Genomic DNA, 21,633 nt, shown 5'->3' on the forward strand with positions numbered 1-21,633 from the left:
CACCAGATACATATTTATACTTATGTAGAAAATTAATTTCTGAATTAAATTCGCAAATTTGAAATCAACATAAAATAAACAAGAACTTACTTGTCTAAGTCTGTATCTAGACCTGTTCCTCGTCTCTCACCCTAAGATATAGACACGTGTTAGACATGTATTGCTAGGTTAGGAAGCACCAACACTACTATCATCCATTCAGCTAGGCAACATGTTTACAAGACAATGATACTTTCACTCGAGTACAAAAATGGAATAAATTTTAAAAATTACGCTCTTCAGAAATGACTTTACAAAGAAAATTCACTCACAAGAAGCAATCAAAGTGCTCTGAAGACAGTAAAAGGCCATATTTTAACATAAGCTTATAATTGTCTGAACACCTGTACAAATGGGCAGTGTTTAGGACAATTAAATATGTTTGCCTGGTAAGGACTGAAAGAATTCATTAATTTAGATTTAATGCAATGTTAGATAAAATTGAAAGATACCTAGTAGATTGTTTGATCACTTAAAAATTATCCAAATAGTTTTATTTTTCAGTCATGGTGAGTCAAGCAGGGGTATGGTGTTGTAAACACAGCAATGGTGTATCTGTGGGCACACAGTGATTAACAGTGAATATTAGGAGAGACTGACACATGTATGTACAACTACATCATGTCACTACACTCATGATGCAGAATTAACCATGAGTACCATTGTTAAAGATCATATTTTCAGAATGAGCCAAACACATTTTCGCAGTGTGCAAAGACAGTTGCAAAAATAAACAGTAAAAATTTAATGTTGGTCTTTAATCCAATTTGTTTTCAATGGAATTTCATTCACCAAGATTTCAGGCTAAACAGACAATACTGGCTGACTGTTAAATATCATCTACAACACAGGACATATGGATACACTTGCATCATGAAGACACAGCTAATATACAAGATTAAAATACATGTAATGTTACTCGATAGAATGTGTTTAGTCCACAATTCTAATGTCAACTTCTACTGCAAAACAACAGTGGACATGACTAAAACAGTCCCATCCCACAGATGTCCACTAGTGGCCAGTCCACCTGAAACATCCGGTAGTACCCTATACAATACTAAAGAAAGGTAACAGAGCTTACTGTCTGGAGAATATAGTATGTAGACACTTCAGCTCAGTGTGGGACACATGTTGACAGTACTTACATCAATGCCGTTGAGGGCTCCTTCACTGCCGTATGACTTCATACCAGGACGACTGTACTCAGGGTCATCAAAACGTCTGAAATAATTTGGCAGCCTCTAATGACTAATCCACATGTTTAACTTAATAAACTCCATAAACTCATATATCATTAAGATGATCCAACCTGTAACTTTGTTGTGAGTATGTCACATAGTGAATAAAATGGCCTCCACTTCTCTTCATGAGAAAACATGAAGAATACAAAACATGTCTGTCTGCGAGAAGACTGACCTGTATCGCGCTTCCTCTTGTCGCTTCTTGTCCAGCATCTCTTCATAGGTGGGCGTGGCCCAGCCCTTGCGTGGAGCACCAGGTGGCCCTTCTGGTCCTTGGTTGCGCTGCGGAATAAACGGCATATGAAAGCAAATCCAGCAAAAAAAATGCTTGACCTCAACAACTGGGTGAATGTTCTCAGAATGCTGCATGTCTTGAGTTACTGCAGAAAACCCTTAGAATTCTTTCTTTATGCACTCATAACATGCTTCTACAGAAATATACTGCAATGTCTGTATGTCACATACTTCTCATAGCAATGACAGTAACCAGCACTGTTTGAAACCTCACAAAAACATCCTTCTTCTATCTGTCATTCATTTAGTAAGCTCTCTTAATTAGAAAGACCATACTCCTTCCTTGTCAAGAAAATATAATTAACATACAGCTACCAATATAGAAGAAAGCTATGGTATTAGTAAGTGTGCTACTCTCTACAGTAAGTATTAGTCAGGTGTGATACAGATCTGACAGCTGTCAGACACAAGGATCACATGTCCTCCATCACAATCATTCACCATCTACAAAGCCTTGTATAAATATCGGTCTCTGGACACATACGGAAACATCTTACAAGCTTTCTCTCAACTCTTTTGCCAAAGTTGCCTCTTTGCAATCAAGCAGTGTGTCATTCACCCATGTACAAACGATATGATCAAAGGTTGTGATAACTATTCAGTTTGATAGACACTCTCGTAAACGGTGGGCAATTATCCAAAAGTTTGCGAAGCATTTGGTCAACAAGTGAAGGTTCGATTAGTGAGACGTAAATAACTCATCTCAACATGCACCGACAGGCTCAGGTTGTCCATGGATTACTGGGTTCATACATTAACTATGAAGTTTCCTTTACACAGACAGCAGCATGCTATAAGGTCCTTAGTAAAAGTTGCAAGACACAAATTTGGTTACAATTTTCATTTAATTTGATGCCCTGAAAAATTATATTTGTCCAGATTAAAACAACTTCTTTTGGAAAATGGCTGGAATAAATAGAACACATGTATTCCTCCATATCAATTCAACAAACCTATATACTGGGATAATACAAGCAATATTTTTGGATGAACAATACCTGTACATGTTAATAATGTTGACTGCACATACAAAATACTCATGACTCTTCCCCTTCTAAACCCTCCTAGTTATTAGGTAAACAGATTCAATTTCTACTGACTGTCTTGGAAAACTGATCATCTACAGGGTTTCTTCAAACTCTGAAATAAAACATCAATACAATGAAATCACCAACTTCACCAAGGAACACTGACACATTCACAAGCTGAGCATACCAGAGAACAGCTAAACTATCAGCTAAAACAGAAACTAAACAAGCAGTGGGAAAAAATTGAAACAGAAAAGTGCTGTAAACCATGAAATTAATGTGAGTATATGTGACTTTAATCACATGTGGTGTTCACTGTGCGTGAGTGACAAGCATTGCAACCTCCACAATCTTCTTCAGTGTCCTGACCACCAATATCCCATTTTAACATGCCTCATCTGTCAAGTTTTGGACTACATGAAGTTGGATCACATGCAAAGTAGTCTTGGTCTGTGTTTAAAACCATGCCTTTGTCAATCCAACTGTCATGGAATTCTAAGTCTGCAGTCATGAAGAATGATGATAACCTATGGCTATAAAACTTCTTTACTCTGTCAAAGGCAAAGTTTTCTTATGTAGTTCTCAAGTGACCCCTTGCTTGAATCAGAATCTATGTCGAAACGTTTCATTTCACAGAATAAAGAAGTTGTATATCCATACAAGCTTCATCATTCTTAATCACCCCAGTCTGTAAAATGCCCATCACACTGACAGTCATCGAGGACGTTTTTGAGGTAAAACAGTACGGTCAGACATTCATTCCACCTTTCGACCAATGTTGGACACTCATGTTAACTTCATGGTTTACGGTCAACTACAACTAGAGAACTACCCAGGACAAGGTATGTCCCTGTACTTACAGATATCTGTTCCAGGTAAGCCTTGTGTCTTAAGAAGTCATTGTACTCCTTATTTCTCTCTAACTCATTATATTTCTGTATCATACAGAAACAGCAGATTAGATATGGTGACCACTCTTGTACTGACATATCAGAGCCTGACATTAACTTAATATTTTAATGTCAGCAGGGTTCAACAAATAGAATAGGCAGTAGGACCAGCACCTAAGGAAATGGTCTTGCCAAACTCAAACAACCTTTCACATTTTCATATTGCAAATATTCGATGAGTTTCTGTCACGGTGTATATTTTAAGTTAACAAAGTAGAACCTGCATTCTCATCTTCACAGTAACAAGTCATATTGATTTATTTACACGACTACCAATCCTGATTAATGATCACCAACACTGGAAGAGTGCACCATTGTATTTGTCAAACCCTGCACAGCTGGTTTGCCACGTTCCAAATGTTCACAGAAATTTCACCTCTACATAGTCTGTGTATGCTAACATAAGTACCATAAATAACATAATTATGTGACTCTAATATGAATGACTCAAAGTCACAAAAGGCTATTATATACTTAGATTAGGTCGCTCTTTCCATGTCAAAACATCAAATGAAATACTTTTAAAATATATTCCATCTAAACGCTTCCGTTTCATTTGCATGAGCAAATCCAGAAATGTGGAAACCTTTGTAATTTCATTGTTCTTTATACTTTATCTTTATCTTACATTCTCGATGACTTAAATGCCCAGCAATCGTAAATCTGACATCCACTACAATGATGATACTGTCACATCTGTTCCTCAACAAAACATACAGTCTACGTGTGGTTTGCATATGTATTTAACAGAAGCAAGATTATCAGAAACCGAGACAGTAAATTGAAAGGACAAAAAAATCTATAACAGCTTGAATTCATAAACAGTGAATGCCCCTACTTACAGCTCTGGTACTGTCCTCATATCGGAGGCCCGGTAATGTTGCATATGTGTCCCCCTGCTTTTGTTCCCCCTGTAACCATGACAAATAAGTGTGATATACCTGGTATTACTGACTCTGATGTAGCCTACATCTGTTCCCCTGTCATGGATTACCATGTTCATGTACTAGTACATCTTCATTCAGACGAGATGACAATGAATATTGTTGTTTTAATATTTATATCCTTAAATACAAGAAATATCTCTCATCATTAGAAACAGTCATGATCCACGAACAACAGATCAATCTAATTAGATTTACTGTGTAGCATGTCTACATAACTTCTTGCTTAGAATAAACCATTCTATGTGATAGAAATCTCTGAAGATAACCAAAAAGTTAGTGAGGCATCTGTGAAAACGACAAAATTACATAACCCATGATTTACATTTGTACTACCCCTTCAACAGCTGTAGCAATTCCTATTATTCCACATCAAACTGCCCTTGTCCTATGGCTTGGTATGTGATATGTCAAACACGTCCTTGTCCTATGGCTTGGTATGTGATATGTCAAACAAGTCCTTGTCCTATGGCTTGGTATGTGATATGTCAAACAAGTCCTTGTCCTATGGCTTGGTATGTGATACGTAAAACAAGTCCTCGTCCTATTGCTCGGTATGTGATACCACAAATAAGTCTTTGTCCTATGGCTTGGTATGTGATACGTGAAACAAGTCCTTGTTCTATGGTTTGCACGATGTTAACAAAACAGGTGCACACTTCTGCCATTTGACCTCCTGGTGAAAGATTTGATTAATGCAACGCAAGGCTCAAGTAAAATCCAAATGGAATAAATCATTAACTTCAAAACTTGCAAGATTGTTTTTCATGTCAATATTTCTGAGAATATCAAAATGACAAAACGTATGTCAGAAAGAAAAGAGTAAGGAAACTGAAACAGAATTTCTAAAGCACCCTGGATGTTTGTTTTCATGGCACATTTCTGTATAAGGCTAATGCACATACCAACATTCATCATTAAGCTAGTTCTCAAAACTACAAACATTTGGTGCTGTGAACCATTTCTGCCCCGGCACTGGCAATGTTTTTATTTCGTATGGCTAAAGTATGTACGAGTACAAGGTGTGTGGCATGCCAGCACAGTCGTGACCGACACCAGTTCAAACCAGTGGAGGTGTCATAGACGGTATTCCCCAGTCTACACAGGATATACATGGATATACATGGTTACAGGATACACATGGTTACAGGATATGTATGGCTGCAGCATATGTGGCATACCAGTGCAGTCACAATGGCTGACTCTGGCTCGGTCCAGTAGGGGGGTTTCTTATGATACCCGTGCTTCTGCAGGGGAGAAAACATCTCATATGTTCAAACCACAGTGTGTTATATAACCATGTGTTGTTACGACAGTTATTATATATAGTGCATTCATTCAGCTTTCAAAAGAAATTTTTGCTTTACAACTTTACGCACAGTGTCCATATTGACATCTAAGGCATAAACTGAAAATTAGGACATTGTGATGATGCCGATTTCATTCTAGTCTGGTTAACTAAGTGGGAGTAATTTGATGATTATCGAGTTATACATTAACAATTAAACAACCTTAAGTCACTTGAGCTATATTTACAGCATTAGTTAATAATAGGGAAAGTGTCTGAAGTATAAGTATTTTGTTATGAAGGCCTGCAAACTTTAAACTCAACGCATGCACTAAGCTGAAAAAACAAAAGGCAATGAATTCTGTGCTGTACGGATAACCTGCTCCTATGCAGAAGAGAGGAAAGAAAAAAAGCAACATTTCGTTAAACTTCAACAAAACCAAAACCAGAACATTGTGCAATCAATGAAAACTGAACAGCTGACCCTCTCTGCTGTGTGTGTCACATGACATATTCAGACACAGCAACTACACTCATGAAATATTTACTCAAGCAATTGGAAACAACAAACCGTTACAAACTTTGTTTCGGTTTGTCGTTAATGATGCACTAGCAATATTCCAGCCAAAAGGCACAGGTCTGTAGTAAGTATACACCAGAAAATCCAGTGATCAACTGCACGAGCATCAATCTATGCAATCAGGATACAGTGACCATTGCAATGAATGCAAGGATAAATAGAAACTCATTAAATATATTCACCAAAAAAAGTCACCGAGTGCTTGTCAGTGAATAGAGCATTTCTTGCAAAAGAATATTCACGACTGTAATCAGGTTTTTGACCATTAATATTTTCTTGTCCTTTGTTTCATACTTAAGAACAACATGCCAAGTTCAGTAACCATATTTTCAGGTGTCCTAGTCTGAATTACTGTATTACTCAAAGACTCTATATCCACATGCACTAAGTGTTCCTAGTGATTAAACAATACTATCTACATGAATACAGGACATAGATAGTCACCATGCTAAGATAGCTTTGTGCAGTTGGGACCTGGATTTCACCTGCTCTAATAATTAAGAAAAAGACCTCCTTCATCACAAAGAACAAATCTCTTGTGATATAAAAATAGATACAAAGGTTACAGTATTTATGTTGTACCAAGTTATCCTGGAACACTCATTACAAACATGGCTAGTGGCTGAAACAAGAGAGAATGCCCATAGAAGAGTAACAAGGGTTTGTGTGGTATCTCAGACACAGACAGTCGTGAACAATGTCAAGTGACAACACTGCAGGCAGAGAGGTCAACAACCTAGTGGCAACAGTGACAAACAGTAAAGAGAGAGTCTGGAGTTTCACAACTACTTACAACTTGACCTCGGGGTCTTTTCTGACCCTCTTTTTCCCTCAAAAACTGATTGTACTCTTCGTTGCGCTGTTTCATTTTCTCCAGCTATAAGAGAACAAGTCATACTTCATTTTGAATTCATGTTTGTAAATGAAACACAGACTGTGTTGCTCACTTCCTTTCTCTCCTCTGAAAGGAAGTCTCATTGTCTACACTACATTAGACTATAGTATAGTTCCAGTAAAACACACTACTGACAGGCCTTAAGGACAGATCAATTTAGCTTCAGGTTTAAATGAAACTGAAACATATTTGCAAGCATCAAAGTAAATACTTTTTCAAAACATGGTGTTTGGTTTGATTTTATTTATGCGTCTGTATTTTATTTCTGCATGTTTCCTATTCTCGCAGACTCGTTTCTGCCAAGATCACCGAGGCATGATACTTAGCAGTTGTTTACATCACTGACCAGTAACTAGGAAGTAGCCTAAGTCTGCAAATGATCAAAATTTTGCAATGTAATGAATGATGGCGAGTTTTTATCAACTTGGACAAATCACAACTTTTCCCGACATTTCCAACAGGATTCCTCTTCCTCATACTTCATATCATTACTTCCTCTTTATGCAACGAGAATGGGAGATATGTCATTAAGTCAGTGGCAACGACCTTGTTTTTCACCGAGCTCAAGGACGACCTTGTTTTTCATCGAGCTCAAGAGTGGTAATACGCTTGATGGATCAAGCAGTTGACAGATGCAGATGTTAAAGAAGGAGTCTCTTCATTTAAAAACAGCAAGCATTTATACGATTAGAAGTGTTTTAATTATTTTTTCAGCCAATATCCATAAGTACCATGAGACTAGGAAACGCCAGTATAATTACTATTCTTTTTTAAATTTTGAATGTAAATTAAATTGTGATATTTATTTTTTTATACATTGATCTGGCCTCACTTTACACATATGAACAGCTGAATTTCTCAAAACAAACTCAAGTCTGAGTTTTGACTAAGTAACAGTTTTTTCTCAATTTTGAGAAAATGCATTTCCCAGAATGAACTGAAATCGATATTAAACTCAAACATAGTAGACAATTTGAGTTTGGTGAATAGAATACCAGTACATAAGTTGTTTGGACTTTTTTGTGTTAAGAATGTAGCCAAGTCAAAAATTCAGCTTTATCAAATTGTCAAACTCAGTTTGAAATTTGACTGAAAACTTAGGCTTGTTTTGAGAAATCAGGGCCAAGAGTTATCCAAACTATCCCCCGGACCCATCATCAGGCACATACAGTCAGTTGAAATATTGTCACTATATTCAATTAAATACAAAGTGATACATCTTATCAACAAAACTACACAAAATATTCATTATATAAAGAAAAAAAATGGCATGATATATTTCACTGACTAGTGTTAGTAGTATGTTGTGTTAGCACAGAAAAGATTCGTCTAGCACCTGTAGCTAGATGGAGTGGGCTGCAGGATCTAGTGGGTCATCAAGCAGAGGAATACTGGCTATGCATAGCAACATGATGTAACAGGTAGGTTGTAACATGCAAAACACTTACCCATTAATTAAGATTATCATATTGAATCATATATTAAAACTAAAATTTTTCTCATGTAAATGAGTCCATTCTAACACAACATGGTGAATATATATAGAATGATTCCTCTATGAAACTGTTCTCATGTTTGAAAATGTAGCTACATACTTGAACTGTACACAGTATACGAGAGTATCATTAAACATGTTATCAATAACCATCAGTCAAAACAAATTTATCATGCTTGCTTATGCCTTAGACACAAATTAGAGAACTGCAGCAATATTCTGAACCCAGTGTAAGAAAACAATACATCTCATATTGAAGCAACTAAACTTACTTATCAAATACAGAGCACTACCACTGTCTATTAGATCTCAATACATAATACAAGCATGATATATACAATATACTTATACTATTAACGAGTTATAGAGGAGAGAATATGACTAAGGCAATCACTACTAAATATTGATTTTCAGACACTGAATATGTTCCCAGTCTAAAATTTAAAATAATAAAATTTTAAGTTTTAAAATCATTTTTGACTGCTATGAATAGTATTCCCTGGCTAAGTTAGCATTATTCTAATCATGAGGTAGTTATGATGGTGGGTCTCGATGACAAGCCTACAGTCCAGTGGGATTCAGTGAACAAACATGATACAAACCACTAGCAAACACAAACAGATAATCCAAACAACAAAATTATATATTTATTGAAATCATAAGAGTAAATATTTAAAAAATATATTTTCATTATTTGACTCTAAATACAATTTTAAAATTAGCATAATTATATACAATTAAAAATTTCTGTCAAAAAGCTGCATTATTTTTTCAGCTGACAATGAAAGTTACATGTTTCATTGTCACTTAACAGAACTGCATAGTGCCACAAGTCAGTCTGCTGGTGTTTGTGAGTGATCTATTTGAACTCCTGGACACTAAATGGCCATGCTAGGGTGAAGGGTCAACTGGACAGGCAAAAGACCAGTTGATTGTAACTCACAGAAAATGGTTTGAAATCCACGTAACTACGGTTACGTTCAAACCAAGGTTTAGACCAGCTGCCTCGAACATCACTATCAGACTTGGGCCTCTCGGGGTAATAGTACTGTATACAGGGTAGTGGGTTATTAGAACAAGATTCGACATAGGGAACATGTCATACACTCTATCCATAGTAATGAGCTAACATAGTCTCAGACAAGACAACTGTCTGACTCATTTAAAAAGACATAGATTGTTTCAACTGTAGATAATAAAGAATTTCATTAATTATTTCTTCATTCAAATTCTATCTATTCATATTTTTGAATTCTGGTCTACAAATCTATTAGTACCCTTCCTACATTTTTAATATTTTATTCCTGAAACAGTTATTCTAGAATAATGTCACATTTTTGCATCAATGTCTCAGTATTTGACATTATAGAATTCCTTTTCCATAATTTTGGACAATGCACCAAAAATATTTCCATATGCATCACAACTGATGCAATATCTTTTAAATACACCTGTACCTTGAATCCAAATAACTCAACTCAATACCACTGAAAAAGATTATTTACAAAAGAGGTGTGAATGATTTTTACATCGCTTCTAGCAAAATTCCAGCAGTATCACAGCAGGGGACACCAGAAATGGGTTTCACAAAATGTACCAATGTGGGGAATCAAACCTGGGTCTACTGTTTAATGAGTGGATGTTTTAACAGTAGGCTACCCCACCGCCCCTTACAAAAGAGGATGATATCGTAAAATCTGCTTGCACAGTGCTTATTTAGCAGCAGAATCTTATCAGTGTAAGCACATGGACATAGGAAGAATTCTGTGCCAAATCTCAACATGACAGTTGGAATGCTGGAATCATCACACAAAACACTAACTGAGCAGATGTTCACCAAAACACATATTTTGAACTCACTTTGGCAGAATCTGCACCTCTCAGACCTGGAATTGTGGCATTGTACTCCCCTTCTGCGCGACGCCCAACTCGCTGTTGTTTCTGAAAGCACAGATGTTTAACGCATGTACATGCATGTCATCTCTACTAGTACATCTCTCACTATGTTGGGAGTAATTCAGTTTGGCTTTTAGCATTATTCAATGTAAACATGGTTAAACCAAGAACAGGCTGTAGATTGTATACTTGTGAGGAATCAACTTGCATCTTTGGTTGGTCAGAATTTCCAGTTTCTAAAGGTGTGCTAAGGACACATAAATGTAATTCTATCACTTCTAAGTTTTATCCGAGTTAATCTGGCTATATCATTTTCTTCTCTATTCAAGTTAAAAATAACCCATGAAGATAGAAGAATTCTTCAGCAACCCATGCTCGCCACAAAAGGTGACAATGCTATTGTAACAGGCGACTAAAATGTTTGGGGGGTCAGGCTCACTGACATGGTTGACACATGTCATCAGTTCACAATTGCAGATTGACTCATGCTGTTGATCACTGGTTTATCCTAACTCAACTATTTATAGACGACAGACAAAGCTGCAATACTGCTCAGTGCAGCATGTAACTAAGCTCACTCACTCAAGTTAAAAACAAAATATAGTCTTATAGCAGTAAGATTTTGCACACAAATATTTCACCCAAATAATTCTAATTAGCTTCTCTTATAATAATGATAAATATGCTGCATGTGTTACAGTGAAGACACATGACAATCACAAAGTACCAAGAACAATTAGTTTCAATCTTCCAATAGAGGCAACTCTGTACTCTAAGAAATGACCACTGATATCCCATCCAGGTACATTTAAGGACATTGTAATGCAACCCACATCTCAGGTGTAACAGTACATCACAACATACCTCTGCCAATAATTTGTTATACTCTTGCCTCCTCTCTTCACTCAGCTGCTGGCGACGCTGTTCATCCCTGCCCAGGCGATTCAGAAACCCCCCTGGTGTGGCAGGTTTTGGGGGCAGGTCAGACCGAGGATCCTTGGGGCCCAGCTGAAATAGAGTTTCTCACCTTCAGCAATGAACTTAAAGCTGTACAGGTGTGACAACTGCATGTTGATAGATGTAAATTTATGCAATCATACTTGCATAAAGCTTAAGTATTGTGTAAAATGTAGGTATTGCCAAATGAATTGTTACAACTTAGTTACTCTTACTAACAAATCCTGAATCAAACATGTTATCTTTATTGTAATTCAGAATATACAGGTAAACATTTAGTACCTTTATCTACATATTCAAAATTTGCTCATGAGGTATACCATTAATTAGGCTCTTTATACACTATAATTATAAATAACTTCAAGTAAACTTTTTTGGAACCTGACTAATTAAATATTAATATATAAACCTTTAATAGTATTAGATTCTGTTAGATTAGTAAATATATTTTATCTTCAATAAATGCTGAAAAGGCAAAATATTTATACATGCTTGGCAATACAGGTTACTTCATAAACAAGAAATTATACAAACAGTATGGAAAATATCACAATTAATTAATATTGATACATTTTTGCCATATACTATACAACATATTAAAATATATACATAACATTGTACTGAGAGATATACAGTGCAACATTTATCTTACTGAAAGAATATCAAGAGTTACATCCTGAAACTGAAATATGCCACATTTAGAGTGATCATCATTTTATATCAAAACAGCTGTATCACCAGGCCATATATTATTAATAATGCACAGAAAATGTTTGGCACTTCCAATACAGGACAAACAGTTAAATAATCACACCCACACATGGTTAATATGTTTATTTCAAGCATATATTTCATTCATTCCCACCATGCCTGTCAGACAAGTACATTTCTTCTTATGAATCTATATTGGTCCTTGGTGCAAAACACACACCTGACAAAAAAAAGAGTTGGTCATACTCATCTACAACTGCATGCAGCCAAATACCAGTACCTTATACATAAAATTCACAGGAGCTGATCTACTGCATACAACATGTACAGTTCAACCTCTCTTATCCAGACATGCATTTTATCATGTTGTCTGGATAAACTCAGTTCAGTACCCCTGAATTCCTTGTCAGTTACCACCCCTATTTAGATCAATCAAGTACTATGATCAGTCCAAAATATTCATGGTATCCATGCAGCCAATTCATGTGATCCAACATTTAATGTAAAACTTACGTCAAAAATTGCAATAATATATTAAAAAAAGACAAAGCTTGACCATATACATTGTATTGTACACAGTACCTCTGGTTGGACATATAAGGCCAGTCTTGTGGAGATATGGCCTCATATTGAATCTATGGGGGAGGCAAGGTGGTAAGGCAGAATCATTTTTACCATTATTTTCTAAAATTAATTTTCTTTAAAGAAATTTCTCACATCCTTTTAGGAATCCCATATCAACCTTCAGGTGGACCTCCAAAGGTCTGAGAAGCATCATGATAATAATGTTCTCAAAAAAATTCAGACTGGCTGCCTCAGATTCTGAGATGAATACAGCTACAGTAAGTATTGGGCAGAACTAATTTCAATCACTCGATAGAACAGCTGGTTTGAAGATCCCGTTGGGAGGCTTCACTATGGACTTACGTCGTTGTCTCTGATTATGTGAACCCACTGATCAGCCACAATTGTGATTTCAAACATAATGCTTTGGCTTGTTTTGACCCAGAAATAGACCATTTGTAACTTGAACATATTTTTGATAAATCTTAGTTTGTTATACACAAATTTGCATCATTCTATTCTAAACTCTCAAGGCAAGAGGAAGGAGATGTGCAAAGTTGTAAAGTTGTATGTATAGTGGTGTGCAGCTAAAGGCACATGTAACTAATGTGAGGAAACCATTTGTTTCAGACGTGTCGTCAGTCAATTACACATTGATGGAGAGGATAACTTAAGACTTATGGAATTCACCTTGCATCAGCAGTGCTAACATGGTAAGGAAATCAGATGATATTTACACATTATCTGAAAAGTCTAAACAAAGATATATATGTTGAATATGTCTCAAAATAATTGCAGTTACAGAAATAGTTCATCTAACCTGCTGTGTATTCATAATAAAGGTGTTCTACACTACACATGCTGGATAACCGATCAATTCACGATGCGGCAAACTAACACAGCCATTAACTACGCACCTGTACAAAACACATCGATACAATCCTCCAGTCATGCCATGCTCATGTCATGCATACATGCCACATTGACGTCATGCAGCGTCCCAGAACCAAAGCCACTGCAAGGACGACACGGCATCCATACGTGTACCTTAGCCAATAAGTTGAAATACTCCCGCTCAGTTTGGGCTAGACGTTCTACTTCTTCCTCCCTACTACCAAAGTACAGTGGGGGTACTGATGTGGGCCCCCGCCATGTCTGGCTACCCTGGGGACTGCTTGACTGGCAGGGACAAGACAAATATTTCTGTCAATGTTTATTTTCAGTACTTACGAAAATCAAACATTTTATGAATAACAGGGGCCAGTTTGAGTCCATTTTCAGTGAAATTTCTGAATTCAAGGATTTTTTTTTGGGGGGGGGGGGGACATCTAATAGTTTCTGGGTTTTGAATTATGTAAATACGTATTTAGACTGTCATAAAACCAAACAATGATATATTCAAACTGAGTTACGTTCTTTCATAATTTTTTATCAACATACTGCTTTTCAAGCTGTCACTATTATTATAGCAGAAATTAATACTAAAAATGGTGAGACAGTTTACAGAAGGGACAAGAAACCTTTATGTTTTGAGTCTTGACGTTTTCAATTTCATCTTTCTTTCTCAGGTACTTGTTTTTCCACTTGTATTTGTTAAAATCTAGTCCCATGGAGGAGTCAGAAGGTTCACGCCAGACCCTTCGGTCAGAGAGGGGTGGCTAAAACAGATAGTGCATCATACAGATGTACATCACACCAACAATAATATATTGTGGAGACGTGTGACATACTGTGATACAGAATAAAGGATATTGCAAGTGCTATTTACTGACACTGTGCTTGTTGTGAATCAGATCATTATAGAAAGACTGGTGACTTTGTCAAGCTAGTGGGTGATGCAGTGAATTGACAAAATGTACATAGAGTTGATGGCGTCTTATTATAATATCGTCCAGATGGATGCTCAAAAACATCTGAACAGCCAAAAACAGCCAATCACATAATATGCCCTTTTGGGTGTTATTCAACAGCAATTACAATTTCGGGGTGTTGTTTTAGTCAGTTCCTTCAAAAATCTGTACTCCTAACCTGTCGGTCAAGCAGATCATTGTAGTCTCTATTCCTTTCAGCTTGGTACTTAAGTTTAGTGGCCTCATACTGGCCTAGTGGTAAACCTCTCTCAAACGAGGGTTCCCTCCATGTGCGTGGTCCATCATCCCTCTGAGCAGATAGACAAATGTGCAAACAGATGTGAAAGCTAATCTACATTATTCAATTCACTTTTCAAACAAAACTCAGACAAAAGACATTATCTGTTCATAATTAAGACTTTTTCCCATGTAAAACCAAATTAACAGGTTCAAAATGAGAACACAATAATGTTTTTGGTAAACATTAACATGATATATTGAAAAAAATCCACATAAACTTCAAATTCTAACATTTGAATTATTTCATTTTTATCAAAAATAGTCAAAAAATACATTTACTTGCACAAGAAAACATTTAACTCTTTACCATGGACAACATTCATATGCTTATTTGTATGCAAGAAACCTGAAACCATGACTGGTTGAACTAATAACTGTCAGTGTAAGAAAAGAGAAAACAGCATGGCGATATTATTGTGGAGAAAATTATAAAACTAAAACCTTTCCAGCCATAGATCTCTCAAAATCTCTGCGTCTCTCTGCTGCTAGTGCCTTCTTTCTTTCTTCATTCTCTCCGACTTTCAACCCTTCCTCTGATGACGGCTCACGCCACAGACGGTTGGAAGTTTCCATCGTCTAGGGTTAAGTCATAGCATTTAAGATCTATGGAAAAGTGGTAGCATGAGCTTGGTACTATCAACAATAGGAAGTGTATCTCCTCTTTTTATGTCACAAGAGATATAGTTTACTGATATCTCACTCTAATACTTCTCCATCATGTTCACGTCTAACTTTCACTGTTTCAGTACAGATCATGACCCTTCAACAACCAAGAGCATGATATGTTAAGCGAGATTCTGTGAAACAAACTTAAGTGATATTTCTCCTGCCATATGCAGAAATCACTCAGTTCACAATTTGGGGGGTATCTTATTTCACTCATCTATTAATGACATCACTGTATACAATCCATGTATATTTCTTAATAACAACATTTCTGTATCCAACTCAATCAGCAAAATAAAATTGATGTAGACTAGAAACAAACACACACTTTCATCTGCAAATGCACACTAAAATAAAATTAGTTGCAGAGCATCCTACATATCTCAGTTATTGACAGAGATCACACAGTTAAAAGGATTACATATATTCAAATTATCACAAAAAGATTATTTGATTAGTTAGCCTGAAGACAACCACACTACAATCCATGTCCTGACATGGCCACGCCCCAGTAAATGTCCAGCACCCAGTCAGTCTGATGGCACATCTAGTCAACATCACACCTTCTTTAAGTAGGCTCGTCGTTTTTCTTCAGCTAACTTTTGCTTTGCTATCTGTTTCTTTTCCATCTCACCAACAAAGAGGACACCCCCACCAGCTGATGGCTCCCGCCACTGGCGGTTTGGATATGGCTTTTGTTGAAAACAAAATATTACTACTTAAATCACTTATCCCCTATTTCATTTGTTCATTTTAACATGTTTAGTAAACCCTCCAGAATAATTTCAGATGACAGACTACTACAAGACCTAGGACCAGTTTCAAAAGTGATGTTTGCACATAACTGTTGTAACTCTTAAACGATAGTACAGAATATTCCTAACCATAACTCTAGTACAATTTGTGGCAGTTGGTGCTGATCAATTAGTCTTAGTATGCTAACACATTCCTTATTTCTTTAATCTTACATTTCTTTCATGTTTACATTTCCTTACTGCCTTAATTATATCACAGGGAATTATGTCTACATTTTCTTTCTGTCGTAATCATCTCGCTGAGAAACAACCAATCATCATGGCCACTTCTTCCGTCTATCAATCATACCAATATATTCAGGAACAGCTACAAATCCTTTAAGACAACTTATGTCTTTGAATATCTGAAGTGACTGATAAAGCAATGACCTTTTTACTGATGGCTTCATTGTACTCTCGTCTCTTCTCCTCATTAAACTTAGCAGTTTGATCCTGTGTTGCAAATTTGAGTCCTGACTGGTCTGTATCCTGCCATTGTCTCCTGGAGGAGGGTTGTTGTTGCTGCTGCTGCTGTTTCTGCTGGTTATGATGATTGCAGTTGGTTAGACATAATTAGAGTCACCATTTAACTACAGCTATCTTCCCATACCCACCCTTAAGTAACATGTAGAATAACCACATGGAAAAACAATAAAGTCTATAACCACTTTTCTAAATGTACCTGAAATTGTATAGTAGCAGAAACTACATGGTTCAATATGCAACAGTGTGTGAATGACCTAAGATGACAAAAGCAATACTCCTATTGTACAGTATTCAACAATCTCCTTACAAATTAATCTCTTTGCTGAACAGTACCAGACCACAGATTATTGTAGGATTACCCACACTGACTGACAGGGGCAGAAAATGACAAAAAGGTGAATTAGAGAGGTCATACTGTAAAAGGTTCTAGACTGTTCACTGTTTCAAGATAGGACAGCTTTTTGAAGTTTAGCTCTACCAATGTAAGAGAGAGAGCAGTTAAAGGTGAATCTGGACACCTGAATGAACACGCTGCAACTATGAAAACACTATTTAAGATTCAAGAATGGAGCATCTGTCTCTTTCAAGAATTTCAAAAATCAGTGTACAACATTATACTAAAGGGCCAACAGTTACAGCGTCATATTTGACCCATTCGATTTCATTCTGTGATTTGTAAAACTGTGTTTAAAAATAACTTGTTAATTATACATTGATCTTCACTGTTCATTTCATAACTTAGTTCCGAACAAACCAATTTCTGGTTTCAGCATTTCGATCTGGGTATCTTCTAATACTTGAAACAGTTAATGAACCTGATTTCAATTTGTTTATCCTCTGGAATGCTGAGCCACCGCCTTCCAAAAAGTCTGCACATGTTTCTCTCAATTTGTAATGATGAATTGTTTCCCATCAAAATCTGAAAATGTCCATTGTCTATAATCTACAGCAAATAACCAAAATGATTCCAATGCTAAGTGACAACAATGTCCCGAGATTCTCACGAAGCAACAAGTATTCAGTGAGCAACCAGAATCAGGCACAGCAAATCACACAGTGTAAGCACCTTGCTGAGATTGGCCTGCATGTCTCTCCTTCGCTCATCTGCAAGCTCTTTTTTCTTCTTCTCATGCTCCCCGATGGGCAGACCGAGCTCTTCCGATTGTTCCCGCCATAGGTGGCGGTTGTGTACTGTTGGCTGAAGGCAACAAATCTTACTGCTAATAAATCAGACTCTAACACAGATGTACTTTTAAGGAACTGGTGCAGTCATTAGACTGACATGGGTAGCTCCATTGAGTGTAACATCAGGGTGCTTGCTCAATGCAAATTTTAGAGGTGAATGTTTCCAATACTATAACCAAATTGATTCATATTTGGAAGAAATATCACAAATAAGATGCTCACTACTAAATTATGATCATGCCAGATCTTAAGTGTATTTTTTGTCACACAAAAGCTGCAAAAGAACCACAAGCAGACACATATATGTATTCTTTATACCCTAAGACTCAGATCTTCAAAATACAGAAATAACAGGATTTTCATGCGACCAAAACACAAGATTTACACCCCACACTCACAAAACCCAAATATTTTCATTATACCTGTACAATCCATCTCCATTATACCAAAACAAGGACAAGTTTCATGTCTCCAAAAGAGCATAGTATTTTCAGTACACAAAGACAAAATAAGATTTATGTAACACCAAAACAATATAGGATTTTTCATAGTACTGAAACAAAATAAGATTGTCAGTATATAAAACACTGTACTATCAATATACCGAAACAATATGATTTCCATGAATCATAAACAATTGCAACACCTTTCTAATGTCATTTGTAGTATCAAAATTTAAAAATAATCAATAGCAGTGTCTCTTTGTTTTGAGAAAAGCTCCCCTCAAAATAATGAGAAAATTGCAGAAATTCTGCCAGATATGCATTACTGCTATATCACTGACTCACTGACCGGCTGACCAAGAGGTCTGGCACTACTTACATCATACATTATGTGGGGAAATCATAACAACCAACCATATATCAGTGATAACACTGCTCATCAGGATCATTTGTTAAAACCTATTTCCCAAATTACTAGAAACAGGAAAAAGGAAATGCCATAATTCCAGTCTGCCAGAAACATTCTGTTTTTCAAGCTGACTTGTATGAAAAGGGTTGTCTCGATTACCACAGTTCAACTTTTAGTAGACACCCACTTTCACCACTGCAGACAAACATATTATGGTCAAAGATACAAAAATGCTGAGCATGAGCACAATAATGTAAAACATTCCAGTAACAAGCTGGATAGACAATAAAAAAAAGAAACAAAATTAGAACATTTTCACAATGAATGAATGAATGAATGAATGAATGAATGAATGAATGAATGAAAGAAGCCAACTTTCTGTAAACATCAACAGCAACAAAGTTGTCAGTGTTTTAACACAGCAATCAACCGCTGTACCTTCGCTTTAATGGGAATGTACTCTTTGCGTAGTTCATTATAATGGGGGAAGGTGAGATCGGGCTCATTGTTCCTTCTGGTACTGGCTTCATGCTGGGCTTCTGTCTTGAAGTACCTTTGCCTTGCTTTCACATCCTTCAGCTGGTGTCACAGTAATTAATCAGTGGTGGTACACATCCGTTATTTTCGTAACATTTCTCGTGATTGGGAGGTTAGTTGGCTATTACTGATAAGCTGACTGTTTGCTACACCATGATGTTAATACTACAGTTTGTGTCAAAGCAGGTGAAATTGTTAGAATAATGGTCACTCCATACCCTCCATGTCCAAAGCTACAGATTCCACTAATACACATTGGCGAAAAAAATACGGCAAAAATGTTGCTTTCTAATTCTAAACCTCAAGATGAGGACTTCTATGGGGGAAAATAATATTATAACGATTATGGCATAAAATAAAAGCATAAAATCATTTATAAAATACCTTAGTTTCATCATGAAATAATTACTATGATGTCTGATATGAGAATCTAGAAGTATCATATTTTTTATTTCAAATTTGTCAACTTTAAGATAATACCTCTGAATCATAAGCAGGCAACATGATAAATGGCAAAAATCTTATCCTCACTAACTCTAACTTTATCTAAAGACTTGTATTCAACAGGGTACAGAACCATCTGAAGCCACTTGTATGAAGTTCAATCCTCTACATGCTATATGGGACAACTGGGACCACTTCTATGCAGTTGTTATAGGCTTCTCTATGGCACTACATAGTTCCTACATCTACACCTATATCCATGAACTACTACCATCCTCTACCCAGTTTACCTTGGCTAACAATTCATTGTACTCCTCTCTACGCTGGTCATTTAGAGCCTGGCGGTACTTCTCATAGTCACCAATTTTGAAGTAAGCTGGTCGAAATTCTTTTGTGTTCTAAATGAAGAATTTGTCAGCAAAGTGAGTAAGATATAAATATAACAAAGAGAACAGGACACTTCAGTCTAGATTAAGAACATGTCACAACAATATCAAAACAATATACCATCCACAATTATTAGAAAAACAATTTTTCATCAAGGAGCAACTCAGCTCTTGGACCTTTTGAAAAGCAGATACACAAAAATATGTCAATCTGTTAAGAGTAAAAATTATCAGCAAAACAATAACACAAGGCACACATCAACTGATGAAAAACAGGGAAGTTATTATTGGAACAAAACCATGAAACTCTAAGTAATGTTAACACATGTTAGGTCAGAACAAACATACAAACAAATTGTTTCTTTTAATACAAAAATGGTGACGTAAATGATATCTGATTAGTTCATCCAGAGTTAGTTTCATAACAGCATAATACTATAAACATACAACTTGTAAGATGATGAATATTACAAACTGAAAGAGTTAAAATCTAACACATTCAGTAATACTGAAGCAAAGGCTATATCATCAAAATAATACAAATACTAAACCTTTGTTTACTTCTTGTAATATCTTTAGTGCAATTACTGTTGTGTTTCTTATTCACAATCACACATTTCAAGCTGTTATTGTTTGCAGTTATTTTTGTTCTGAAGCAAAAACTAAGGTTACACAATACAACTGCACAAAACACTAGTGAGTGAATTGGGGGTGGGTAATCTTTCAGTTAAGTCAAGGTGTGTCACAATACCAAGCTACAGCAATGAAGGCATTAAAATGTTGCAACTCTGGTGAAACCCAGGGATATACACAATGAGCAAATCTGCTATTCAAACCCACAATTATTGTGGGTTTGGTTTCCTTCATGCCAAGAGGATGTTACTCTATGCAGTGAAATCCCCTATCATAAATGGCAGGGCTATCTACAGAAGGTATACCATGCCAGGAATAAAGCACAGCAGGATACAGAATTCAAACATAGCAGAAGAATAGAAAAGAATTTGTAATAAAAGAAAATAATGCTACATCAACTACTTGTTCTAAACATTTGCTAATATTTATAAAAACAAATTCCATAAAGATCATTACAGCCAGTAGACACAACTTCCTTTGTAAAACAAACAATTGTCATGAAGGTATATATATTGTCACGGATGGAGTCTTAGTGCTATACAAAAGGAGAGGGGTGTAACATGGTGAACACGCAATGGTTCATATGAGGATGAATTCAACAATGGTCACTGTATT

The 21,633-nt window shown here is 36.2% G+C and overlaps 1 protein-coding gene across 1 annotated transcript in view; it reads right to left on the reverse strand.

The window, feature by feature from the left end:
* LOC137273885 (centrosome and spindle pole associated protein 1-like) overlaps positions 1–21,633 on the reverse strand; it is an 81,270-nt gene that overhangs the window by 41,668 nt on the left and 17,969 nt on the right. Inside the window, exons 8-21 of the mRNA XM_067806784.1 lie at positions 18,048–18,179; positions 16,886–17,035; positions 15,477–15,611; positions 14,914–15,045; positions 14,406–14,543; positions 13,933–14,064; positions 11,518–11,661; positions 10,618–10,698; positions 9,701–9,805; positions 7,161–7,244; positions 4,398–4,466; positions 1,459–1,565; positions 1,188–1,263; positions 91–131 (exon numbers count right to left, since the gene is read on the reverse strand). Coding sequence (XP_067662885.1) covers positions 91–131; positions 1,188–1,263; positions 1,459–1,565; positions 4,398–4,466; positions 7,161–7,244; positions 9,701–9,805; positions 10,618–10,698; positions 11,518–11,661; positions 13,933–14,064; positions 14,406–14,543; positions 14,914–15,045; positions 15,477–15,611; positions 16,886–17,035; positions 18,048–18,179 — 1,526 coding nt within the window. The remainder of the gene's footprint in view (positions 1–90; positions 132–1,187; positions 1,264–1,458; positions 1,566–4,397; positions 4,467–7,160; positions 7,245–9,700; positions 9,806–10,617; positions 10,699–11,517; positions 11,662–13,932; positions 14,065–14,405; positions 14,544–14,913; positions 15,046–15,476; positions 15,612–16,885; positions 17,036–18,047; positions 18,180–21,633) is intronic.

Source organism: Haliotis asinina, chromosome 2, assembly GCF_037392515.1.
Source record: "Haliotis asinina isolate JCU_RB_2024 chromosome 2, JCU_Hal_asi_v2, whole genome shotgun sequence".
NCBI classification, from domain to species: domain Eukaryota; kingdom Metazoa; phylum Mollusca; class Gastropoda; order Lepetellida; family Haliotidae; genus Haliotis; species Haliotis asinina.